Source organism: Calonectris borealis, chromosome 28 (assembly GCF_964195595.1).
Source record: "Calonectris borealis chromosome 28, bCalBor7.hap1.2, whole genome shotgun sequence".
Lineage (NCBI taxonomy): Eukaryota > Metazoa > Chordata > Aves > Procellariiformes > Procellariidae > Calonectris > Calonectris borealis.
This window is the reverse complement of record NC_134339.1, coordinates 710,288-736,654: the sequence shown is the minus strand read 5'-3', so window position 1 is coordinate 736,654 and position 26,367 is coordinate 710,288. Positions and strand designations below refer to the sequence as shown.

At 58.0% G+C, this 26,367-nt stretch overlaps 2 protein-coding genes across 9 annotated transcripts in view; both read right to left on the bottom strand.

Annotated features, from left to right (window-relative positions):
• The window catches only part of REXO1 (RNA exonuclease 1 homolog), a 41,529-nt gene extending 30,914 nt beyond the window's left edge, over positions 1-10,615 (bottom strand). For 4 of the 8 annotated variants that reach the window (XR_012677533.1, XR_012677531.1, XR_012677532.1 and 1 more), the window contains exon 1: positions 10,277-10,615. Coding sequence is in view for 3 of the 8 variants with exons in the window: in XM_075175298.1 (XP_075031399.1) it covers positions 10,277-10,472 (196 nt within the window). In the remaining 5 variants the exon portion in view is untranslated. Of the gene's footprint in view, positions 1-4,246; positions 5,526-10,276 lie in introns of those variants that run through there. The other 4 variants (XR_012677534.1, XR_012677535.1, XM_075175295.1 and 1 more) reach the window with 3 other exon arrangements.
• Positions 10,616-18,403: 7,788 nt separating this feature from the next.
• Positions 18,404-26,027, bottom strand: ABHD17A (abhydrolase domain containing 17A, depalmitoylase). Its single transcript, XM_075175570.1, has 5 exons — positions 25,938-26,027; positions 23,328-23,843; positions 21,156-21,350; positions 20,326-20,505; positions 18,404-19,380 (listed from the first exon to the last, which is right to left on the bottom strand). The coding sequence occupies exons 2-5, from the start codon at positions 23,639-23,641 to the stop codon at positions 19,155-19,157; spliced, it is 915 nt and encodes a 304-aa protein (XP_075031671.1). The 5' UTR covers positions 23,642-23,843; positions 25,938-26,027; the 3' UTR covers positions 18,404-19,154.
• Positions 26,028-26,367: the final 340 nt, after the last annotated feature.

The following is a 26,367-nucleotide window of genomic DNA, read 5'->3' as shown; positions in this document are numbered from 1 at the left end:
GAGAGGAAACGATCTCCGGGCGACTAAGCCCAGTCCCACACAGGCAGGCAGGCACCCAGCTACACCCACACCCCCTCTTACAACCGGGATACAAGATTCAAAGGAGTCTTCCTCAGCTTTTGCATTTATTCCTCTCCGTTTCAAACACTAATATGAATACCCATGGTGTAGAGAAAGATTACTACAAGATGAACTACACTGGTTTTGCTATTCTGATATACAAGATGTCTGCAGTATTTCTGCTGAAGCAAAATGAGTAAGTGAGAGGCACCATATAGTGAAATAACTCTTTTTGGATGGATGTAAAATTGAGAGTCTACACTGTCCTTTGAGAATCAGGAGATAATGAGACTTGAGATGACAACTCCTCATAGGATTGTGAACTCAACTGCTATCAGGACACTCTTTAAAATACGTTAATTTATTAAAATAGTTTGCACCTCAGACATATGAAATAGTCCTTCTGAGACACAAAAAGCTGAAGTTAACATCAACACTATACAAAACAAGTTATTAATAATTTACATAGGACCTCAGTGAACAATTTATTTAACCTAGAACTACTTTAGAATATACCAAAATGAACTGCACTTAAATTAGCCATTTCAGCACAGAGTATATAGAAGCGTAAAACAAGATTCTGCCAAAAAAACAAGGTTGATTGTTTTTTTTCCTGGTTACAGTCATGTTGGTTCTGGGAAACGAGGCCTCAGTTCTGAGGTGGAGCTGTTTTATTACAGAGCTTCTATAAGCTAGCGACTCCTTGCTGTACACTGGTCCTTCTAGTTTGCAACAGGCGAAGGCAGTAAACAAAGGCTGACATTAAATGAATAATGGGAGTACAAGGTCACCTGTTTGATGTTAAAACTTATTTTACAGTGAATCACTCTGGAGAAAAAGATGTCTTTTTTTTTCAAGCACCCTACTAGAACACATACTTCAGATGCTTTAAATACAGAAAAGCCCAAAAGTATGACAGGTACTGGTCGTTGTAAACCTGCAGGTTTTGGAAGAGGAGTCAAGCTCTTGCACGCCTGTGGGACATAGATGACAACTACCTTCCTTCCAGGTATAACACAGAGTTGCTAAGCAGCAGCAACTGCTGCTAAACAAAACTGAGACAAAAATTAGAAACTTTCAAATTTACAGCAATTCAGATCTCAAAACGGGAGGGTTTGCTGGCCAAGCTGCAGAGGGACCAGCACAGGCCAAAAGACAGCAAACATTTTCAAGACCCACTGCTGATGAAGTCACCCACTTTCCTGGGTCACCTGGAGCTGGCAACAAAAGGTGCATTCATCAGGAGATGGGGAAGGTGAAAGCTGTTCGGAGACCTCTTTGGAGGAAAAAAAAAAAAAAAAAGGCATTTTTATTTTAACGTCATCAGAACAGCTTTGTTAGCTTAACAGCTTGCCTGTGTTTACAGTGCCAGTACTTAGCAAATGGACAACCTTTGCGATTACAGAAAAATTATCACCATTGGAAAATTATTTTAAGCTTTTCATTTAATGCTTCACAGAAGAGACAGTGGTTTGTCAAGAACAAAATGTTTCAAAAAGGCTTTACCAGCAGGCTGAGTTTTGCTACTCTTCAGAATTAAACAGCGCAAAAGAAATGGCAGTTTTTGGTGCAGACCTCATTTGCGAGTACCCAAAGCAAATTTCCAACAATTAATTTAACAATAATATCCAACCACTTGGAAATAATTAACACAGAGATTTAAAATAGTACATTTCAAGTAATTATCCAGAGTAAATGGGTTAGGAGGGCAGGTAAGAGAAGCTAAGAGAAATGTTTCTTCTACTTTAAATATAACCCTAGTCCTAATGACTTTTTTTGCTCCTTCTTTCTCTTTTTGAATACTAAACTTAATTATTAAAAGTACTAAAAGCATAGATAACCTTGTGCGGTCTAAGAACATAAGAGAAGCAAGGTTTGAGAGGTATTACAGCCAGTCTAGTCCAAGCTGGCCTCTCCCCATGCACCCCACTCCTTGCATTTGCTACTCCATGAGGGGTATGTGATGCCACAGCGTCAAAGCACATCATGAACCAACACGGTCATTTCTTTAGTGGAAAAAAGGAAGCCAATACGAGAAAAGAAAGTCTTATATTAGCAAGGCTGAAAAAAGTTTGAACAGTCATCCATCACACTGTGGTATTTCTAAACCTGCTGTGACAAAGCCTATTTAAGTTCGGGGTATGGTTTCACCAGATGTTGTCAGCCAACGTTAAGTGCTCCGTGCCACCGAAGGACCGTCTCGGTGGGTTGAACTGGTTGACCAGGGGGTTCACCGGAGGGGGCCACAACCAGTATAAGGAGGGGTGGATCACGCCAAGGGACAAGAGCAGCCAGACATCACCCTCGTACAAGCCATAAGCCATTTTCTCAGCTCAGCAGCCTGAGGCTGAGGCAGCTGACACGCTGTGGCCGAAGAGGAGACACGGACCTGCCCTGAGTGGGTTCAATCCAGCAAGGGAGCAGCTCCAACGTGGGCCGTGTCAATCCCGGGCAGACAGCGTTATCAGGGAACGACTCACTCGGTAGGAAGCTCACTTTGACAGGAGGACGTTAGGGCACACCCCTCGAAGCAGCTCAGACGGCAGCATTCAGGGAAACAGTACACACCTCCTAATTTTATTCAAGAAAACTGCAATTTTGTGCAGTTTTGCCTCTGCCACAGCAGAAGAGGCATCTAAAAGGTCCTCAAGCCTACTAAATATGGTAGCTTCACCCTCTTGATAGCCTCACAGACAGTCCTGGAGGACAGCTGGGACCGCCACTGCTTCACATAGCAAGACTAGTTAAATCCAGGGATGCAAAAGTCACAACAAGATGGTCTGGCCCATGCAAAAGCCATCATTTACATTCCTCTATTGCCACAGCGATTTACAGACCCACCCGCTCTGGTGCTAAAACGACAGCAGTAGGCAAAGAGCATCAGAGGCATGTCAAGATCTGTGATAAATGTAATGTTTTCCTAAGGGGAAATCGCACCATCGGTAGATTTCTCCCATAACCTAGGAAGGAACGTGACAAACATAACTGGTGTATTTGCCAGGAGAGAGGCAGAAAGCAAAGGCTGGCACCCCAAATGTCACAATTGCTCCCCAGGCTGCTACCCCGATCCCACAGCCTGTCATCATACAGGCTAGAAGGCGTCTCACCGTTTTAAAATCGATGATACATTAATCTGGATATTCAATGTTTGGATTCTTTGGAGATCTTTCCATTCCCTCTCTCATTTTAGCTTTAAAGTTATTCCTCAATATACAAGAAAAGTTGAAATTCTGTTTGGGGAAAAAAAAAAATTAACAGACACTTATTTTTTCTGTTTCTGAGAAAAAGACAAACCAGAAAACATTTCCACATCTCCTGTACAAGTGAGATTGTACAGGATCCTTACAAGCTAAGGACCTACTCCAAAACTTAATTAGTAAAGCAAGTCTTCTTTTAAAAGCAGCAGAAGTAAAAAAGAAATACTTCAAGTATTCTGGTGTCTTCTTTTCTCTCTATTCAACTCCGCCTTGAAAACTTACTTTGACCAGTATGGTCAAAAGCAGTAACACTACTTCTCACCCACCAGTCCCTTAATTTTCCAGCCTTTCTCTGGCTTGCTCAAGATAAGTTATCTTCTCAACACCTGCCTTATTTCTTTTACTATTTCGGGTGAAGAACTCCCATTTAAGAAAAAAAACCAACAGTATTTCAATACAGTCACAACTGGACACTTTGAAAAACAAAGTTAAAAACTAAAGAAAAGCACCTTTCAAGCTGTATTACATTTAAAAACTTCAGTTGTGACTTACGAAGGACTAAAACCAAAACTTAAACTGGTTTTAAAACCTGTCCGGCTTTAGTTAACTCAAAAGCTGGAATTAATACTTTGCAGCTCCTTTACGACTCAGACGCCTGCAGCTCCGCAGACTCTTTTACCCAGCTAACCTGACACACTCCCCGATTCTCAGCACAGATCCTCTCTTTAATAAAAAGGCTAGATCTCACAGAGAAATGAAAATCCTTGTGCAACTAAAGCCTCCAAAGCAGAGCTGACTTTTTTGCGTAAGCCCATATATTTCAGAGGGAGATGTAACCCTGAGGACCAAAGTCTCACGTTAAATGAATGGCTGACACGTGAAAGCCTCTCTGGAGAAGGCACTTCTCTCGCAGCTGCTTCTTCACGTACTGCAACCCACACAAAAACACAAGTTCACTCCACAGTAAGTCAAAAACTTCAAAGAATTACCTGAGCTCCCCGCGGTTAATAAATATTGCAGATATTTGTTCATGCTGTACTTGAGGCTTTTAATATCTGCTTGGTACTGCTAAGACACTCCGGCAAAGGCTTATGGCACAATACCACTGACCATGTGCTGACACAGCACTTTCTGGGCTGCAGAGATAATTAGGGCAGGACTTACCAACCCAAAGTCCCGCCTTCACCCTCATTTACTCCCAGGTCAGACTGGGTTTTACTCAAGTGTCTGCAGGGGCTTTTTGACTGTTTTCTTCTTTCCTAGCGCTACTACTATCACCTTGGGGGATTTTTTGACATCTTACTTTCCGCGCTCCCCAACTGTACATGTTGCTTTTTACTTGATTTGAGCAACACAAGTTGGCAAGCACAGCGCTTTCCCAAACAGCAATCCCCAGGGTCATGCCAAGCGATCCCTTCGTCCCGCCGGGCCCCCCAGCAGCACGCTCCCCAGCCAGAGCCCAACGCCACCCCACCCCTCCAGCCCCGCAGCCCACGCGCAGTCCCAGCGGGGAGGAGGCTGCGGGGCAGGGAGACGACCTGGCCCTGCCTGTCGGTGCGTGCCTGCCTGCAGCCCAGCGCTGCTGCCTCTCCAGTATTACGGGAGCCGACACGCCGCCCCGGCGCCGTCGACCCACCTCGCCCAGCACAGGGCAGCCAGGAGAAAGTGGTCTGGGAAACCCTGGACTAGTGAATTGCGCCTTCCGCTTCCCCAGCGCTAGCGCAGCACCGTGGTGTTTGACTAGAGGGGGAAAAAAAAAAAATCAGAGGAGGTATTTAAATGTCAGGTAAGATACTCCACACTGAAGACAGAAATCCTGTAAGAGCAGACGAAGGGCTTCTATGGCAGGCAGAGGGGAGCCCCGGGAGCTCGCCAACGCTTGCACAAGGCTAGTGCCTCTGACACCCAAGCAGGTCGCTGCACTTTTAGCCTTCAAAATCCTTCCGGCTTTACAGAGAAGATTTGCTCCCACCTCTTGCTTTTCACTCGTCTGTAACTGGAGCGAGGAAGAGCCACGTGCAAGCTCAGGGCCGAGTCTCCCCACAGCACACCACCACTTGCAGAAAGACCAAAAATCGGAAGTGCCCTGCCAGCCCACACTGAAATCCCGACACATAAAGCAGCTGCACCTGCCCACCCACAGGAAAACTGCCATAACTGACAATTTAGTTAAATGACCAGAAATCCCTAACCGCTGGAAAGCCATGACATTGATTTACATGAAAAGACACGTCCTAACCTTACCGTCAAGTGGGTTTTCTATTCTTCATTTCAAAACTCAGTTAAAAAAACATCCACTGGTGACATTTTGGTAATTACTGTCCTAAACACAAATGTGGAAAAAAAAAAAGCACTCTTAGCAATGCCCCCCACATGCAGTTCACGGACTAGAGCACCAAACACCGAACCACCCGATTCCCTCTCTTGGTGAAGAAATACCAAAGCCAGTTCATAAGTTTCCATTTCTGCTCATTCAATTTCCCTGTAGCAAACACAATAATAAAAGCTCTTTCCTACAAGAAGCTAATCTTGCACAACATCAACTACAGGAAGGAAAATACATCTGTTGAAGACTTTTTTTCATCCTTTCTACACATGGCATGAACCTGCACTGCAATATAAGTAATTACAAAGGCAATCCCAGACAGTGCAGACAGGCTGCTCCCACCAAACATTGCTGAGTTTAACGTGCAGCCCCTCAGCAACGTGCTGACAGGTGAAGAAGACAACAGCCCCGATCATATGGTGACGCATGGGCTGAGGATGACTAAAGTTGGGTTTTTACATTTAAAGAGCCACTTTAGGTTTTACCAAGTGTCATTTTGCACAGCGTTTTATATACAAGACCCAGTCATCCCACGTGGTTGCTTTCTGGCTGAAGACTCTGAAGAAGGGAGAGGTGAAGTGCCTTCCTACATCAGTGACAGGATCAACAGAGTTAAAGCTGGGGAGATAAGCCCAAGGATTTCTCCGCACCTGACCTGGGCAAACAGGAGCCAAACAGTGTTACAGGGGCTTACTTGTGGGGTGGGTAGCGTAAACCACACAGAGGTGAAAAACTCAGTCGCTGGATGGTACCACACAAACCCATCCAGTCACCTTTCAAAGATGCAATCTAATCTAATCTGCAAAGCCTTGCCCATTCAAATAGAAAATCCGCACAGCAAGAAAACCGCTCCACAAGCTTTGGACCATACCAGAAAACTGCCGAGCAATTGCCAGTACACACCACTCTAGAATAAAGTATTTCAAGGCAGGGTGCTGAAAGCCTTGCTCTTTCCATCTCACGCTAACACAAGGATCAGAGCAGACAAAGGGGAACTCAGACCTCCAGACCTGGACGCAGCTTTCTGCTCTGGGTTCAAAAAACATCCACCTCTTATGCATCTCCTGACAGCTACTATCAAACCAAGCAAACCAAAGAGCTGGTTTCCTCAAGGTATTTATGAAGAGATATATTATGCTTCTTTTACGTCTTTCAGCATACTCAGGACCTAGACTTTAAAGAGAGACCTATTTTTCTCCTCTCCAGCTCTTGAAGAGACGCTTTTAGGACTGAAGGCAACTCTTCCCTCCTACTTACACAGCAACACTTTCAAAGCACTTCACACACATTCAATAAGCTTTTCATCCTGCTCTGAAGCAGGTGGGTTTTAGTCATTTTGTAGATGGAAAAAGCACTTCAGCCATGTCAGGATTAGAATTTGCAATCTCCAGATTCCCAGTCCTGCACAGGCTCACATCCCATCTCTCAGCCCACTAACACTGCCGTGGAAATAGCACAGCAGTGCATGCTACCGCCCCAGCACCTCCCTCAGCTTTCAGCCAGCCCTGAATTTCCACAAGCCTCCAGGTAGCCACATCCTTTTACCACGCAGGCAGATACTTGCAGTAAAGACACTGGAACAGATTTCCCACATGAAGTATCATACGTTTCAGAACCCAGTTCAAACGTGCCCTACAGACCAGACGCATCATGCCGGTTCCCTCCTCACCCAACAAGTTTGTATTTACTGAGCTGCTTTCAGAGGGGAAGAAAAGGGAACGCCTGCCACATGCAAACAGCAGCAGACGGGGGAAAACTCAGTCCTCCTGCTGCTGCTGATCTTCAAATGGAGGCCTCTTCACCACTGTCTCCCAGTGGTTGGGACCATAAAAGCACTGTGTGAAAAATAAGGATCATCTATTACGAACATCTAAACACTCCGCTCCTCAGAAAGTTTGGAACGGTGAGGAGGGCAAAGAAAAGGGGAACAGTACTACGTCCCACTAATTCCTCTTTTAACCTCCTCTCTGCTCCATCTGGCACGTGTCCATAGCCTCCTCCCACCACAGCCTGGCAAGGCCAGCTCCACTCCTCAGTTTTCAAAAGCTACTTTCAAGGCTATGGAAGATCTACTAGGAGTTTTGGGGTTACTGCCAGTCCTACAGCGATCTTCAAACATCAAAGTCAACATCAGCCTCGAATCAAAATGCTTAGCAGGCTGGTTCTTTAGATGTTACCCTTTTTTCAAGGCACTATCCCAGAAAACACAGATCTGCACTGTAGCTCTTGGTGTAGGTACCCACCTGCTTTAGCAAAAAAATTATGCTTTTAAAGCTTATTTATCGAGTGACGTGATTAAATAGGTCAAACATGCCCCAGTGCACTGTTATAAGGCTACTTTAAAATGAGACAGGCAGTTTCACTGACAGGGAACAACTTATGCTGGATCGAGAACCTGCTTTCAAGAAGATGGTTGCCTGGTTGCTAGCTAAACTACTACACCCTCTAGTGTAAATCTTAAATACATCCTTCCAGGCTAGACGAGCTTCAGACAGACAGAGGAAAAGATGGGAACACTTCAACCTGAACCCTTCAGATGAAGCTAAGCCATAGCACTGCTTAAAAAATAACTGCAAAAGCGTCTTCAGCTCCTGTAGAAATCAGGCACCTTACACAACCCCGCTGAAGTCCTTTCTAAAAGACAGCGTTTTGTGGCAGGTTCATCACTCATTTTCCACTTCTCAATCGAAATCAACATAGAAAAAGTGGCTGAAGTCCAACACTAAGCTGAGGCAGAATTTACAGATCCTTGGTTATGACAGCCGTGCCATGGGTTAGATGGCAAGAGTTTGGGAAAGAGGGCAGGAGCACACGCTGCGCTGGCTGAGGGGAGTGGGAGGCAGCGGGCTGGAAGCTGAGCCTCGGGATCCTGCTTCTTTCGCAAGTGGCAGACACTTCACATAAGAAAACAGACCCATGCTTATAGCTTTTGTTTACAAAAGCCAGAGCTTCTCTAAGAGCCATAATACAGTAAGTAAACCTCTCTCACCCCCCAAAACACAAGCTTTCTCTCCTGGGTCACTAACATATCCAAGCCAGGCCTAGCAAGAGCAGAACTGGGATCATTTCTTTCTTGTCATTCACACTCAGCTCTTACATTAACGCTTTTCAGCCAGTATTAGAAGCTGCACACGCTTTCCAGGTGCACCAGGAGGTTTTACTAAAGACCAACCTTCACTTCCCCATTTCGAAAATCAAAACCAGCACCAGCATTTATTTAGTACAGCTGCATCTGTTTCAGGTGGCAGACCAAAATGAGCAAATCTAGTCCCAAAACTGACACTCTACAGATATTTAAAGACAAACAGGAATAGTACACTGAAAGTTAATTATAATATCAAGCATCTAGAGGACCATCCTAAAGGGTTCTAGGGAGCTTTTCAAATTCAAAAGAACACTGAAAGAGGCAAAAACTTTTATCTTTCTAATATGGTATCTGTCTGCCTGTGACAGCCCTGAGTACGCTTCCTTCATTTTAAACAAAACCACAGTTGTGGTAAGTTGACCACCTGGTAACCAGGAGACACGTGGTCTCCTTCCAACTTGTGAATAACCCAAAATTAAGCAAGTACAGAAAAAACACGACAAGTTGTGCTTTATTTTGACAACTTCTCCTTCAGGTTATTGGAGACCAGACATACTAGCAAGTATAACTAACTGAAATAACAAAGCTTTAACAAAAAGAAAGCAAGCAGCATTTTACTAGGGAGAAGAATTTAGGCTTTTCTCGCCAAATAAAATAAGCAGATCAGCAAATAATGTGTGTAAGTAAAATGACAAGAGTTGCTGGAATAATGGAAGAGAACAATAGCTCACTATCTTTTTTGTAGCCAAGCTTCATTTGAGAAACCTGGCAGCACTCCATGCCTTACTCAAGTCCCTCATCGGGAGAGGGCCCAGCTCACCGCAGCCCCCCCGCGACACCCCACCAGCAGGACCTGCCTCAAGAAGACATCACCTCCAGCTCCCAAAACCTATGCATCTCCTGAAGGGCTGTGACAGCACAGCAACTCTTAGCAGACATTTGAAAGACTGCCCTGACACCTCACTGCCACGTGAGCTGGGGTGTCTGGAGGGACAAAGAAAGGGATCAGAACAGAGCTGCCCTTCTGCAGCCTCCGTCCTGGTGAGGAGACAGGCTGTCCTCAGGCAATCGGACATTTTGGAGAGCTGCTCCCCACCACTCCTGTGTCAGTCAGCAACTGCGGGATCCAACCGACGACGAGGAGGAGGAGACACCCATCTCTCTCTCTCACCCGGTGGGGCAGAAAAGGCCCTTCAGAGGCCACGAGAGGTGACAACCAAGGGCCCAGAGCCCCGGCAGGGCTGAACACAAGAGCTCAGGGGCGAGGGGGACCCACCTGCCCCGCCTGGAGGATGCTGACAGACCCCCACCCGAGAGGGGACTGGGGGGGGGGGGGGGAACGGGACACCTGAGCCCTGGGAGCAGGTGGGATGGAGAGGCAGATTCAGGCCCTGAAGGGTGGGCGGGCGTGAGGAGGAGGAAGGGCGCGGGCCTGTCCTTGCCAGGGGGAGGCCATGCCGCTGCTGGGGGGCAGTGCCGGGGTGGGGGGCGGCAGGGTCGGGGGTCGAGGGCGGCGCAGGGCCGGGAGCAGCCACACCCCGGGGAGGGAGAGAGACGGGGGAAGGGGAAAGAGGTACCGCGACCCGGCGGGCCGGGCCGGGGCCGTACCTGCGCCGTGGCCGAGCGCGAACCCCGCACCGGGGCCGCCGGAGGCTCCGCACCGCGCCGCCGCCGCCGCCGCCACCGGGGGGTGCCGGAAGTGGCAGTAGGGGCGGCGGCAGGGCGGGCCCCCGCCCGGCCCTGGCCCCCCGGCGCTGAGGAAGGGGCAGTCGATGCCGCGGAAGTAGCCGGTGGATCTCAGCATCCCGCCGGCTGCGGGGCGGGGAGCGGGGCCGGAGCGCGGGGGCCCGGGGAGGGGAGAGGAGGCGCGGGCGGCGGCGGCGACGCGCTCCCGCCTCACACCACCGGCGCCGGCCCCGCCGCCATCTTGGAACCGCCAGGCCGGGCGGCGAGGCCCCCGCGACGCCGCTGCCCGCACAGGGCTGGCCGCGGCGCGCCTGAGCGGAGCGCGGGGCGGGGCTAAGGGAGAGGGCGGGCGGAGGGGAAACGGCGGGAGTGTGAGGAAAATGGCGGCCAGAGGGAGGCGCCCGCGCTGAGGCGAGCCCGGCCCGCCGGCCACCGCCCCGCTCCGCCGCGCCCCTCAGCCGCCGCCCTCGGGGTGCCGGGGCCTTCCTGGCTTCTGCCCGGCGGCTGCAGGCCTGGGAGCATAGGTCTCTCCCTCAGGAAAGGGCCTGGGGCAGTCCCGGGCCCCCAACGGCCGCAGGGGGACAAACCCCCGGGGCTGGAGGTCAGTCGCCCGTCACCCTCTCGGAGCCAAAACTGGCGTACGCCCAGTTTGTAGGAGATGCCGTCAAGAATATCTCTTAAGTTCAGCTGGTTTTGGGCACACTGCTGGACCAGCTCCCCCCAGAACCCCGCAGAGCCAGGGGGAGAGGCTGAGGAAGGAGGGTGCAGGCCCAGTGCTGCAGCCGCCCCACCGGGCTGGGCTGCCCCTGCTCTGCCCGAAGGCCGCCAGATCCTGCCTGCTGCGGCCAGAGGGACAGCCCCAGGGTCCTTGCGCTGCGGCCCACCGCCCCCAGCACGGCCTCGGCCTTCTGGAAAGCAGCAGAACGCCAGCCAGGTCTTGGGAGAGGGACCTGAGGCAGAAATAACTCACCTGAGGCCGCACAGAGGAGCAAACTCCTGCACTGCTGCCCGCCATGAAGACCCGGCGCTCCCTCCTTTCCCCAGGCAAGCATCACACTCACATTTACCAGTGGGGAAACTGAGGCACATGGTAACAGCCATTTGTCTGTGCTGAGTCGGCACCAGAGCAGGGACTCGGGGCCAGCCCTGGGGGGGTTCAAGCAGGCAAGGGGCATCTGCAGCTCCTGGGAATCACCCAGTGCTGCCCCTACCTTGAGTTTTCGGAGGAGGGAGTCTCCACCTTCAGCAGGTGAGGCCGTTCAGCGATGACAGCGAGTGACCAAGCCCTTCGAGGAGAAATCCCATTAAGTGTAGCCAGAAGCATCAGCCCGGAGAGAAGGGATGATCCAGGAAAGCCTCATTGTTTGTGAAAGGAGAGATGGGAAAGAGAGGGTGGAAAGCGCTGAGGCAGTGCAGGGAGCCAGCTAGATGATGTAGAGAAAGGTGCACAAGGAGGAGGAGTCCTTGGCCCCGAGGAAGGACAAGGGAAAGATCACAAAAGTCATGTTTCATAGTAGCCTTAAAAAAAACAAGACCCCTTTATTTTCAAACACGGCACCACAACAATGCGACGATCCTGCCTCCTCCCTACCCATCGCTCCCCCACGGCGTCCCAGCAGAGCGAGTCCAGGAGCTGAGAACATCGGCAGAGGAACAACACGCAGGCGGGAGCGAGCAGGAGACCGATGCCCCAGCACTGCCGACGTTTGGGGTGAGCAGCTGCCGGCCCTGGGAAACCTGAATAATTGATACAAAGCTTTTAAAAAGCAGGAAACGCCAGGAGATCAACAGCTTTCCCTCCGGCAGAAACATGCCACCAACACAAGTTGCTTTACAAGGTACCCAGGGAGGGCTCACGCTGAGCATCCCCACCCAGGCTCCTGCCAGCCAGCTCCCTGCCTCCCACGAGGGCTAGAAAAGCAAGCTATTCTCTCCCAAAAAAAAGAAAGCATTTTTATTTTTATGATATAGATAAATCTATTTTATGTAACTTCAGCTGTCATAGAGAAGACTCTGTAGAGATACCATGTGCACAGACACGCTGAATAACGTTATTTCCCTTATAGTTCTCGCCCCATGCTTACTCAACTCACAAGCTGCCAAATTAAAATAAAATAATATAAAATAAAACATTCATTTATTTCCAGACCTGGAGGACCTCACATGGAAAAACTGCCCAAAATCAATTTAGGCTGATCTTGGCTACGCTTCCGCTTCCCCACATGGGAAGGGGCAGCTCAGTTAACTGGGATGCCCACTCAGCTCCCAGTTAGCAGCACTGGATAAGGTCCCGAGGGATCCTGCACAGACCGAGGCAACCCCTCTGAGAACAGGGACCCCCAGATTCACGCGTCCTGGTGGATCCAACCCTGCCAAGGACCTGAACCTCCCGCCGCAGCCTCCCAGATCGACTAATGGGTCCACAAGACCGACCTCATCTCCCCCCACTAAAAGCTTCCGACCCCTCTGCAAGGAAATGAGGGGATTTCCCCGGCTGCTTGTCCCCGGGACACCCAGCTGATGCTCGCTCTGCCTCCTGGCACGGCTCACATTCAACGGCCAAATGTCCCAATTTAAGTTAAGGAAAGGAACAACCTCGGGACAGGTTTCAGGCATGCGGCAAGGTTGTCACAGCACCTTGGGTCCCCATGTGGGACAAGGGGCAGCCGGAGGGACGTGCGCCAGCGCAGCCCTCGCTCCTTAGGATGCCCTCGGGAGCGAGCGAGGGCTGCGCTGGCGCACGTCCCGCCGTGTTTTTGCCTCTCCTCCCCGGGGAGAGCCAGGCAGAGGGATGCCACCACATGTGGGCCAAACTCATTGTCACCACAGCCCGTTATTGCTGCTGGGTGACAGCGGGGACCTGCTCCCTGTGCTGGGGAGACCTCACGCTGTGCTGGGCTTCCCCGACACAGCAGGGAGTGAACGGAGGATGCGACCCAGAAACGTGGCTCCAGACCTGCCGCGGGGGATGCTCCCACTTTGCTTCCTGGAGCAGGAGGCTGGATCCAGCCCTGGGGCGGTTGGGGCTCCGGGGTGACTGGGGGGAAGAGGGTGTCCCCAAACCCTTACCCCCACCCGCCAGCCCCGGGTCCAGCTGCAGGCGAAGCATCTCCTGCGGGGAGTGGGTCCCTGCCTCCCCGCAGCCGATCCCCACCCCGTCATAAACCTGTGGTTGGGTGAATTGGGTCGAGTTTTTTTGGGGGAAAAGAGCCAAACAAAAAGGAAACCAGCTGGAGTTGCTCATGTGCCGGGAGCCTCCCACCTTGCAGACCTCCGCTCCCTGCTTGTTATTTTGCATCACCGTAAAAAAGCACCTCCAGGGGCAAGTTTCCGCTCCCCACGGTGGGGGTTACAGATTTTCTCTGCATCCACGCAGGAACTTTCCCGTTGTCCCAGCTCGGCCCTGGCACGAGGTGCCAGCCAGGAGTTTGCGAAGTTGGAGGAAGAACCAGGGCGGTGGGAGAACGGGGGCTTCCCCAGAGCTGCTAACACATCCTCACGCAGGGTCGTCTCTTCGCAGGGATGGGCTATGGGGTGCACGGGGTGACACCCGTCCCGGTTAGCCCCATCCTGGTACCGCCCCACACGTATCCCGCCATGGTCCACGTCCCCCATGGGAGACTCCTCCCCGGCCCTGCTGCAGCATCCCGCTCGCCCCCCAGCCCCCCCATGGCCAGGGGTGCTCCGTGACACCCCGTAACCCCAGCCACACCCTGGGGCAACAGCGTGGCCGCCGCATCTCACGCTGCCCAGCCCCAACCCACTGGGTACCGGCCAGCCTGGGGAGGATGCTCCAGCCCCCCAAGAGTGCTCCCAGCCCCCCCGGGTGCTCCAGCCCCCCAAGGGGATGCTCCAGCCCCATAAGGGTGCTCCCAGCCCCCCAGGGTGCTCCAGCCCCCCAAGGGGATGCTCTGGCCCCCCAAGGAGATGCTCCAGCCCCCCAAGAGTGCTCCCAGCCCCGCAGGGTGCTCCTGGCCCCCCCAAGGAGATGCTCCAGCCCCCCAAGAGTGCTCCCAGCCCCGCAGGGTGCTCCTGGCCCCCCCAAGGAGATGCTCCAGCTCCCCAAGGGTGCTCCCAGCCCCCCAGCACTCGGGTCCTGGCCCCGAGTGTGTGGTCCCGCACGTGCTGTCCAGGCGTCGTCGCCGCAGGGCTGTGGCAGCCCGTGGGCCTCCCTTCACCGTCCCAGCCTCCAGGCATCGCTCAGGCATAGGATGACAAAGGGAAGCTCACAGGGGGCAGGGGGCCGCGGCCCCGCACTCCTCCCGCTGACCGCTCCTGCAGACGGAGGAGAGACGTGAGCCAGGAGGGGAGGGAATGGAAGCCGGAGGGAGCTGGGGGATCCCCAGCCTGCGCCGCATCTGCAGGAGGTGAAAACCAGCCCATGGATCTCCCCGGTACGACCCACGGGCCCCAGTGCTGCTTCTCCTCCCTGGGGACAGTTTGGGACATGGCGGGCGTGCAGGGTGCAAGCGGGGCTGCATGCTCAGGCAGCGCTGGCTTTTGCAGGGGGGTGGTAGGTGAATGTGTGGGTTTGCGTGTGCAAACCCGAGGGAGTGAGGAGCGCGGCAGCGTGGGGCTGCACGAGTGTGCGTGCACGTCCACGTGTGTGTGCCGGGGTGTGCGCACATGCGTGCACGGCTGCGCGTGTGCACGCGTGTGGATGTGAATGTGTGTGCAAGCCTGCGCAGGTGCGCGCGTGTGCAGGTCGCTCTGTGCTCGGACGTCTGTGTGCCCGTGTGAATGCATGTGTGCAGGCACGCGCATCTGTGTGTGCACACGTGTGTGTGCACGTACACGTGTGTGCGCGTGTGCACAGCGCAGAGCTGGATGGGTCCATCCCGCAGTTGCCCACCCACAGAGGCCGGGCCCAGGCACCTTTCCCGGGACCCAACCCAGCACAGGGGGACCTCGGGGACCGCTGGGCACCCGCCACCCCTGTCCCCCGCCAGCCGGCAGCGCAGGGTGGTGGGTGCCCTGCTGCAACCTGCGCTCCCTCCTCCCCGTGACACGATGCCACGCTCACCGTCTCTCACCAGGGAAGTGCCGCCGGTGTCTGGGCACAGCCGCGGGCACGCTGGGCTGCTCACAGCGTCTGTGCTGCTCGAGGCGCGGGGGCAGATGGGCTCTGTTCCCCCAGACCTGCCGCCATCCCTGTCCCCAGCTGTCCCCTCCACCGGCCCCAGGTCGCTGCCTCACTCACCTGGCAGGGCAGAGCCAGGGGCTGCTGCCAGCACATCCTCTCGTCTCCTTGTCCTTTCCTGTCCCCTTCCCTCCATCTTAGCCAGCGCCATGCAGAGCCCCTCACCCTGGCATCCCTCCTCCGGCACCCTCCCCTCTTCCCAGCCCGACCACAGATGGGATCCTTCCCCTCTGCCCTTTTATACCATCTTTGTTCATATGACAAGCACGTGAAAAACCAGAGCAGAGCTCGGAAAAAAGCTCCTTAAGACGCTTTAATTCAGTTTCCTGGATCCCATGACTGAGCTCGGCCTGTGATCGGGGTCTCATGACTGTGGCACACAGGCCCCGGCCATCAAAAGCCTCATTTATGCCCCAAAAGAGACTTAAACCCCTCTTGGCCCATCACCCGGTGAGCCCGATGTCCCCCATGCTTGGCCTCAGCCACAGCCCCGTCGGCATCGCGCCTCTGCCGAGGGCTCATCGCAGCGGGTATCCCATCCTTTCCCCCGCGGGACCCCTGAGACGTCCAGTACGTCGTCCCCTTTCACAGCCATCGCACGCAGGCACACGCAGACGCCCCCCAGCCCAGCCGCGTGCCTGCGACTGCAGCGATGGGAGCGGGAGCCGCCTGTGCCCCCGCAATCCTGGCCGGGGACTTGAAAATGACCCGGGGGGACGCCTGCCCTGTCCCCTCTCTGCTGTGGCTGCGGGAGGGACTTTGGGGACACTCTGAGGCCTGACTCTGCCTTTCCCCTCCTCCACGCCCTGCTGAGACCGTCGTTTCGGCAGAGTCCCCCTCCAGGCACCAAACCCCGTCCACGTCCAGCCCCAACCCAGCCCCTTTCCTTCCCCATCCCCTCCTGGTACTCCCAAACTGTGGCACCAGCAGTGGGGACAGAAGTGCCGTCCCGGTGGCTCATGGCCCAGTTTGGCCCCGCTGGTGGGGACCCCCAGGGCAGGTCTGGCTCTTGCTTTTTGGGGACCCTGCAGCTCACGTACGGATTAGTGCTTCTCCCTCCCTCCTTGATCCAGCTGCTCATGACGGGGTGAGGACGGAGCCTGAGCCCTCTCAGGCCAGGAGCAGCGAAGGATCCAGACCCAAAAAGCCCCGATCCCTAACGACGGATCACAGCCACGGCTCCCCATCATGGAGGCAGCAGCCAGCGATGTCCGGCTCACCGGGATCCTGTATACCCAAGCTGGGTCTAAATTTTGGGGATCAGGCTGAACTATTCTGTCCTTTTGCCTTTTTTTTTTTTTAAACTGAGACATAGTAAATACGAACTCAAGCCACCCCGACATCCCCCCGAAGCCAACCACCAGCTCTGAGACGTCCTGCCAGCGATGCAGAGCCGCTCTAAAGCATCCACAGCTCAACAGGAAACAGGCAGCAGTAAGAGGATAAAAATACCCTTGGTGCAAACAAAACGTCTCTATGTCGGGATTAGGGTGCCGTGGGCTGCTCCAGCCCCGCTAATCAGGGCCGGGGCCGGGGCCGGAGGGGAGCCGGGCTGGGCCACTGCCGTGGCTTTGGCTTCCAGCACACGTGTGAGCTAAAGGCTCTAAAATCACCCGGCAGCAGTGTGTGGCGAGCCGGGGAAGGGAGGGGAGGGCTGGGGGGATGCTCAGGAAGAAGCCAGACATCCCGGCTCCTGTACCCCAAACACCCCCTGGAAAAGGGGGGAGACCACCCAGAGCCTCAACACCCAAATCCTCTTCTAGCTCCTGCAGAGCCCCAGTGCCAAGGAAGGGTCGCCCCCTCCTCCACTGGAGCACCCTGCCTTGGTCCCGGGGGGGAGGTCAGGGACGTGTGGGGAGCAGAGGGTCCCGTGCCCCCCGCCTCGGCCCCCCCACGGCTCCCAGCCCCAAACAATAGGTGCATTTGAGTGCTCCAGCTGCGGCGAGGCCCCACCACAAAGCCCCTGAGCCCCTCCGAGAGCCGCCTAAGGAGATTACCGCTCCTCACATGAGGCCGCCGGGCCCCACGGCCTCACACTGGGGAGGAGGGGACACGAGGGTGACAGGTACAGGGGAACCGGTGCCTGGGAACCCTGCGAGAGTCCCCGTGGGCACGGGAAGGGGCAGAGGGGTGCTTTGCTGTTCGGGCTGGGGCGAGGGATGCCCCGGGGGCAGGAAAACACACGGACACCTTGAACAGCTCTCCCTGGGGTGATTCCAGAGCAGGCGCTGACCCAAAAAGCACAAACCCGAGCGCTCTGCCTTCCCGTGGGGTAAAACACCCCGTCCGCTGGCGGGAGGGCACAGCGGGATGCCCCACGCGCCTGCCTCCGTGGCCAGCACACACCAGGAATCGCAGAGGTCCCCGTGCAGCCAGGGGCATGGCTGGGTGCGGAGCAGGTCAAAAATAAGATTTGCTCCCCCCAGGGCCACCCTGCCCACTCGGGACCACGCTGCATCCCTCGCCACGCTGGCTGGGGGTACACCGGCAGGCTGTGGGGACCTCCCCCTTCCCCTGCAGCACACCCGAACCCCCCATGCCACAGCTCCTAGGGGCCCGGGGCCATCCTCCACCTCTGCCCCCGTGATCCCATGGGATCCCCTAATGAAACAGGACAGGCGCTGGTGGGGGAACGGGCCCCATTGTCCCCATGACCCAACTCAAAGAGCCAGAACTTTGCAGCCCGGTCCCGGGGAGCCAGGGGCTCCTAACCCATCTGCTGGCACCCTGGGGCTGCCCCATCCCTGGAGGGTGACAAGCGTTGGGGATCCGACCCAGTGCAATTCAGCAGAGGCATCGGCCAGGGGGGAAAGCCGAGGGGCCAGACCCCGCAGGGGCTGGGGCTGGTCCCCCCGGCTGGGTCACGGGGAGGCAGCCCCAGGTGTACCCGGCAAAAGGGCACACACGGGTAAAACGTTAAACCTCTGCTCTTTATTCGGTGCCTGGTTTCCTCGCCCCGTTTCCCGAGCGCGTCGCGAACGACCGGTTCGGAGGAGGTTTTCCAGGGGTGACCTGAACACGGGGCGTGCTCTGAGAAAGCAGAGCAGGGCCAGACTGGAGGGGGTGTGGGGCAGGGGGACACCTCCTCCACGCGTCCCCAAACTCCCCTTGGGGACAGGGCTCTGCCCCGGCTGCAGGGCAAACACCAGGCACCCCACCGCCACCAGCACCGATCCCGGGAAAGCTCCGTCGAGAGCAGGAACTGCCACCTCTTCCATTCCGCCCCGCAGCGACGCCGGGGAGGGGGCCGGGCCCCCAGCCCCTCTCCAACTCGCCTTATTGCTATAGTCAGAGCAGCAGAGCGGCCAGGAGGAATTCAGGAGTTCGCTCTTTTAGGAGGGGGGGTGGGGACATGTCCGAAGCCAAGGATTCGCCATCAAGAGGGTGGGCTCTCATCTTTCTGGGGAAGGAGGGAGCTGCCGTTTCTTGCCAGCCCAGCTGATGGTGCCAGCAGTGCCAGGGCTGACACCGGGAGGGAGGAGAGTTGTGCTCGTGTCCAAGAGGAAACGCACCGGCTGCTCCAGGGCCTCCTGCCCTCTCCTGAGCCTGGAGCTGAGGCTGTACAAACTCATTGCACCTCCAGCAGCAGGGACTGGGGAGGGACACTGGGAGAACTGGAGAAACAGGCAGAAACCCCCTGCCCGTCCCCCCACCCCGCAGCTAGTTGCGTTGGCTGGCCAGCTCCTGGGAGATGAATTTCCGAAGGCGCTCGAGGTACTGGCTGTAGAGTTCAATGTCATTGTGCCCGGCCCCGTCCACCCACAGGGGCTCCACAGCCTTGGGGCAGCGTTCAAAGAGCGCCAGGCCGTGGGAGAAGTCGATGACTTCGTCCTCCGTGCCGTGGATGATGAGGACGGGAGAGGTGATTTTGGAGATCTTCTCGATGCTGCCAAGAAGGTGGGTAGGGAAGAGATGAGAGAGGGGGATAAGTACAGGGATCAAGGCGCTCCCATTCCTCCTGCCCCCCAAAACACATCCCCTCGGGGAGAGGGACCAGGAAATGCTCTTTCATCATAGCAGAGCACGGGGACATGGAGCCTCTGCCAAGGATGAGCTCCAGGACAACATCTCCCCCGGCGTGATAGACGAGGACCAGACAGCGGTGACAACAGCCCCGTGGGACCCAGGCAGGGCTGACGGAAACTGCTGCAGGACAGTGTGAGGCCAGGCCCTCCCCGTGTCGGGATCAGCCGTGCCAGGCTTTGAGGAGTGGAAGCACGGCTGTTCTCAGACCGGCCCCAAAGGCCGCGCGAGGCCATGGGGATGCAGGGCGTGGGCTGGTGGCTCCCAGCCACGGCTTCCGGCTCAGGGACCGTCCCTTGGGCTCCGCTGGCCTGGCTGCAAGGGAGAAGCGAAGCAAGAGCTCGTCCCACCTCAGTGCTGCTTTTCCATGCCACTGCCCCTGCCCTCTGCAGAGGGGAAAAAAAAAGCCCAAGAAATTATCCATGGGGGAGAGAGGGGTCCCGGGGACCCCCAGGGCTTGTGATACCTGACAAGGGGCTGGTGGGACAGCGACAAAGCTGACGGGCAAAGACACTGGGACAGGATGGCCAGGAGGCGATGCCACCGGGGGATGTGGGGTGCACACATGGCACGGCCCTCAGGAGGGGGCACGGTGACCCCAGGGAGGGTTACGATCCCCCGCAGGGGAGCAAAAGCAAGGCAGGAGGATCACGATGGGCATGTTTAAGCCTATCGTGGGAAACAGGTCCACAGTTTTCACCATAATCCCTCTTCGTGGCCAGGGCTGGTGGCCAGGACAGAGCTCGTCTGGGCACTGCCACTCCAGAGCTGACCCCTGTCCCCTGTCCCTTCTCCCCAGGCCACTCACTTGGGGAAGGCATCGAACCAGTAGGTCTTCTTGGTCTCGGGGAAGGCGACTCTCATGCCAGAGGTGAGTGGGGAGTGGAGCACAATGGCAGCGCACTCATAGCGGGAGGCCAGATCAACCGTGGGCACTGTGCCAATGCTCTGTCCATATAAAATAATGTTCTCCGGGCTGATTCCGTACCTGGGAGAGGAGAGGGCAGGTCAGCGCCCAAGCACCAGGCAGCAGAGTCACATCGCTGGGAGATACAGCTCGGGGTCACCCTGCTCTGGCCCCAGCACCCTGCAAGGCTTGCTGGGGTGGGCGGGAACAGGGCTCTGTCCCCCCTGCTTTCCCCCAGCTCCTCACGGCTGGGCCCAAAGCAGCTGCCCTGCACCCCCGGCAGGACCAGGCAGCAGCCAGGGCTGAGCTGCCGGATGAGCTGTGGGGGTCTGTCAAAGCTCACCCTTGCCAGGAGCAGGGTTACGGGCGGCTTCACGGACCCCGGATCGCAGCCGCATGGGGCAGCCCCCAGTTCCTGGGGCACACTGCGAGGCAGAGCCCATCACAGGGCTGCACCTTGAGCCCGGCTGGGGAACCGGGGCTGAGCACGGCCAGGGGAGAGCCTGGGAACAGCAAGGTGGGGAGCACAGCTTGTGCCAGGGCCCCAGGCAAGCCCCCGCAGCATCCCCGTCCCTCCAGGTCCCCTGGCCTGCTCCCCCTGCAGCTCCTTTCCGGCCACCCCTTACAAGCGGCCCAGGTTCCCTCTCCGGGAGATTTCCTGTTTTCCAGGCTGCCGGCCTGCAGGGTTTTCCTGGACATCCTCCCTTCCCCCTGCCCAGCACGCCGCTCACCGCGTCCGCAGCGCCTGCCACGCAGCGTCGATGTCGGAGTAGAGGTTCCTCTCCGAGGGCTTGCCCGTGCTCACGCCATAGCCCGAGTAGTCGTAGGAGAAGATGTTGCAGTTGATGCGGGTGCCCAGCCCGATGTAGAAGCTGCTCATCTGCCCCAGGTCCACAGCGTTGCCGTGCGAGAAGAGCACCGTGTACCTGCAGCACCGGGGAGAGACAGGCACGGGGGGTTAACCGGGGACACTGCCACAGTGCCGCCGCGCTGCCCGGCCCCGCCAGCGGCTCGGGGACGGATGGGCCCGGGCAGCGCCAGCCAGGACGTCCGCTTCAGAGGCTGAAAGCCAAAGCCCAGGACAGGAAGGGCCAACACCCTTCTGGCCACCAAGGAAGGTCCTTGCGACACCCCCGGCCCAACCCCCAGAGATACCCAGACCCTCCTCGCCGCCCAGCGCCAGGGGCTCGCTCCCAGCAGAAATGGGCAGCCTGAAGGCAAGATGATTCTGTTCAAGTTTTGAGTCTATTTTTGGTAAAAAGCTCAAGATTTGGGGCCGTTTGCCCAATGGGGATTTCAAGTAAGAATTCTGACAGCAGATTTTTTTCTCCCCTGAGTCTGGCAAGACACCAGATGCTGGGAGAGAAGTGAATTGTGGGAGTGACAAGGCACAAGAAATTTCCACCATAAGGGGAAAAACAATGTTAATCATAAAAATTAACACTAATAGCGCATTGATTGAAGCTTGGCTCTCTTCTGCCAGAGGGAGGGAGCAGGACCCACTCCCTGCTGAGTCCCCACAGTTGGTCCAAGAGGTCTGTGGCCAGGTTGAGCTTCCACGTCCCAGCCTGGATGCCCCAGAAAGCCCCAGCAGGAAGGCGATGGCATGATGAGCTGCAGGGAGGATGGACGGCAAGCGAGACCTGATGCTCCGAGGGCGTTGGGGGGGCCGGACCCCCCCCAGCCCAGGCCCTTCCCTCCAGCCCCGCAGCCTGCGTGTAAACGGCCGCTCCCGCGGGCCGGCTGAGAGCAGAGCCAGCGCCGAGCCTCGCCGCGGCAGGACGCGGGCAGGCGGATCTGCAGGCAGCGCAATCCCACCGCCGGTCTCCTCTCTCCAGGGACCTGCGACACACGCAGGGACGGAGCGGACGTCCTTCCCAGGCAGCCTGCAGAGGCCTCCTGTAACACAGCTCTCCAACCCCACGAGAGCCACCCCCTCACCCCAAGCCCACCCAGTGGCTTCGAAGCCCTTGGCAAGCTGAGGGCAGATCCGGGCTGCATTCCCCCGCACAGAGGTCTCTGCGGACGCCGTTCCTTGGAGGGCGCGTTGCTCCCGGGAGGACACCGGTGTGTGGGATCAGCCGGGGTGCTGCAGGCTTTGGGACCTGACTTCGCTCTGCACCTGAACCCCCACACCGTGCCACCGGCTCAGGGAGCAGCTGCCGAGTCCCCTCCGGTCCCCACGCCATCCCCTCGTGCCTAGCCACCGGCAGCCAGGAGGGTGTCTCCGTCCGGCACCCTGGGCTGCCCTTCTCCAGATTCCCAGTTTACGGACCCGCGGGAGTGACCGGTAGCAGGTTGTGCCTAAATCCCTCCTGGCTTTCACCCCTATCGCTCTTCTCCTTGAGGAACCAAACCTCCCAGTGAATTAGACTGAACGTGCAGACCTGGTTCACTGCAGGCGTCTCCTGACCGGCACAGGCTCCTGCCCATCCCCGTGGTCACCACGGGGCTCTGGGGATGGAGGGCGAGCACCCGGCGCAGATCCCCCCCGGCGCTCACCGAGAGCCTCGCACAGACGCTTGGTTCATAACTGGAGCATTACCTCACCGGCGTGACATCAGGGGGATCTGCAGGACAGCCTAGGGAATCCCTACATCCCTACAGCCTCTGGCTTTTCCTCCGCTCCATGTTTAACCCCATTCCCAGCTGCAGCCACAAACCAGACCGGTCCTGGGAGCCCAGCTCTCCCGCCGGCAGGATGCCTCCAAGCCCCCGTGGCGGGGCCAGCTCCCTCAGCCAGGCGCCGGGTCAGGCTGGGTCGAGGAGGTGGCACTCAGCCAAAGGAGAGGAGTGGGCAGGATGGCACCGTGCCCACCAGCACTGCACCCGCCCGACGTTGAGCAGGCCGAGGTCAAACCGCCGGCAGCGGCGCCGGGTCGGCACGTCCACGGGCGACTCACCTGGCACCTGGCACGCAGCGGACATACATGCAGCCGACGCGGTTCCCTCGGCTGCTTTTGGTGACGAACACCTCGATGTTGTCCAGCTCCCGCTGGGAGTACTGGAAATCCGCCCGGTCCTTCAAGTGCAGCTTCCACCGCCCCACGGCACCGCCGCGCAGGGAACCGGTGCTGGTGCTGCCCACGGGCTCTGGCTCGGGGACCACGGCGTAGGTGGGCTCCGGGGGCAAGAAGGCCAGTTTGGCAGCGATGCGGCTGGGGCAGGGAGGGCAGCAGAAGAGGCAGCAGAGTTGGCTGATCGACAGCCCATTCATGACGGCGGCAAGGCGAAAGGCAGCCGCGCCCGGAGCGAGGGAGGATCCAAATGGGAGAGAGGCCGGGAATGATGACGGTCCGGAGAGGCCCCGTCCTCAGCTGGCCCTTGGCACGGCTGCCGCCAGCACTCCACCGCGGGCCGGGGCACTGGTCGGGGCTGGGGCGGCCGCCATCCGTCCGTCTGCGGGCAGCAGTGGTGGCCTGCAGGCAAGTCAGGCAGCAGTGAGGGCTCTGCACCCCCCGACACGCGTGACCCACGGCCGGGGTCAAACATGCACCTCCCCAGCATGCACACGCGCCGGCAAACACATGCACCGCAGCCCCCCGCGCCGAGGGGCACACCGTCCCCTCCTCTAACACACACACAGAGCGCACACCCGCTGCTCACAGCCCCCACGCTCGCACTGAACCCACGCACCCCCCCAAAACCAAGCCTCCTTCAACACTTCCCAGCCCACACACCCCCACACTACGCGCCACAGCCCCCACGCACAGGCCCACGCCGGGGAGGCGAGGACGACGAGTGCAGGATCGCACACATACACACACACACACACACACTCCGCAACAGCCGCACGGTCTGTGGTACAAAGGCCACAGCCCCTCCAGGACCCCCCCCGGACACCGGCACAGGCCTGGCCGCACAGGCGTGCGGCGGGAGCGCCGAGCTCCTGAAGAAAAAGGGGAGGGGGGGAAGAAAGGGGGGGAGAAAAAAAAAAAAAAGCAACTATTTTCTGCAAGTTTGGGCACAGGCTCGCGCTGAGGAATGTCAAACCAGCCCACACCCCGAGGAATTCGCTCCATCTGCTTCCGAAGGGCTGGGAAAGGGGAGGAAAGGGTGGGGGGGAGGCCTCCTGCCCAGCCGGGAGGGGACGGCACGCGGCGCCGAAATATGCCGAAATATTCAGAGTGAAGGGATGCCCTGTGCTCCGGCACCGCTGCAGGCCCTGCGCTTCGGGGGCTGGGGCTGAATTCGGGTCCAACTCGGAACGGTGGCCATCCACAGCGGTGCCGGGACCGGCGTCGCACCCAGCACACGGCAGCTCCGGCCTTCCCGGGATTTGGCACCCCGTGTGCCGGCGGGACCACGCGCACCCACGGTGGATGAGGGTGTCCGGCGGCCGCACACCTGCACGGGCACGTCGGGGCGTGGGTCCACGCAGGCAGCTGCCGGCGGCGCAGGCACCGTGTGTCACGCTCGCGCCGTGTGTCACGCTCGCGCCGTGCCGAACCCCGCAGCCGGCACGGGGGCCGAATCCACACCACACACCCACCCAGAGCCCACACCCACTCACCCCACGCCTGGCATGGGGGCTGGAACCACACCACACACACACACACTGACCCCCGCAACGCACACAAACGCTCACCCCACAGCCAGAGCGGGGGGATCCACTCACCGACCTGAGTGGGGACACTCACACACTGACCTGTGTGGGACCCCCCCACGCTGACCGGTGGGTGCCCCCACACACACTGACCAGCGTGGGCCTCCCGCCCCGCTGACAGGCGTGGGACCCCCACCCCACACACACTGACCAGCGTGGGCCTCCCGCCCCGCTGACAGGCGTGGGACCCCCACCCCACACACACTGACCAGCGTGGGCCTCCCGCCCCGCTGACAGGCGTGGGACCCCCACCCCACACACACTGACTGGTGTGGGCCTCTCACCCCCACTGGCTGGGGGGGTGTCTCACACACACACCGACCTGCGTGGGCCCCCCACCGAGTGCTCTGGGCCTCCCTCCCCCAGTGACTGCTGTGGGCCACACCCCCCCCCCACTGACCCGTGTGGGACCCCCAACACTGACCAGTGGATGCCTCCACCCACACTGACCAGCGTGGGCCTCCCGCCCCGCTGACAGGCGTGGGACCCCCACCCCACACACACTGACCGGCGTGGGCCCCCCCCACTGACTGCTGTCGGCCTCACTCCCCCCACTGACCGGTGTGGGACTGTGGGACCCCCCCACAAACACACACTGACCGGTGAGACAGCCCCCCCACGATCACTGTGGGCCCCACGCACACCCCCACTGACCAGTGTGGGCCACCCCCTCCACTGACCCGCGTGTGCCCCCCCCCACTGACTGCTGTGGGCCTCCCCACCCCCACACACTGACCCGTCTGCTCCCACCCCCCACGCACACTGACCCGTGTGGGCCCCCACGACCGCTGTGGGCCCCCCAAACACAGACACTGACCGGTGTGCGCCCCTCCCACCCCCGCAGACGCCCCCAGCACCCACTCGTGCCTCCTCCCCGGCCCAGGCAGACCCGTGTCCCCCCCCGTACCTCGACATGCTCCGCCGCGGCCCGGCCCGGCCCGGCCCGGGCCCCCCCACCCCGCGCCCGGGGCTGCCGAAGGGACGGGCGGCCGCTGCGGTCCTCCGAGGCGGGGGCGGCGCTGCACAGCGGCCCTCCTCGCTCCACCCGCTCCTCTCCAGGAAGTGACGTCTCACCCCCCCCCCCCCCGCCCCTCGTTGCCGGGGAAACGGCGCGGCCTTCCCTGAGGCTGCGCTCCCCTCAGGGCTGCCGGGGTGCCCGCAGCGAGGGACAGGGTGGGGGGGCGGAGAAGGACCCCACGCGCGGCCAGGATATTCCCCACCCCCCCCAATCCAGATGCTAAGCCCAGCCCGGCTTCCCCCACAATGGACACGGGGGGGAGGGTTTGGGCCCACCCGGGTCCTAGGCCTGGGCCCAAACCCACCCCGCCGCCCCGGCT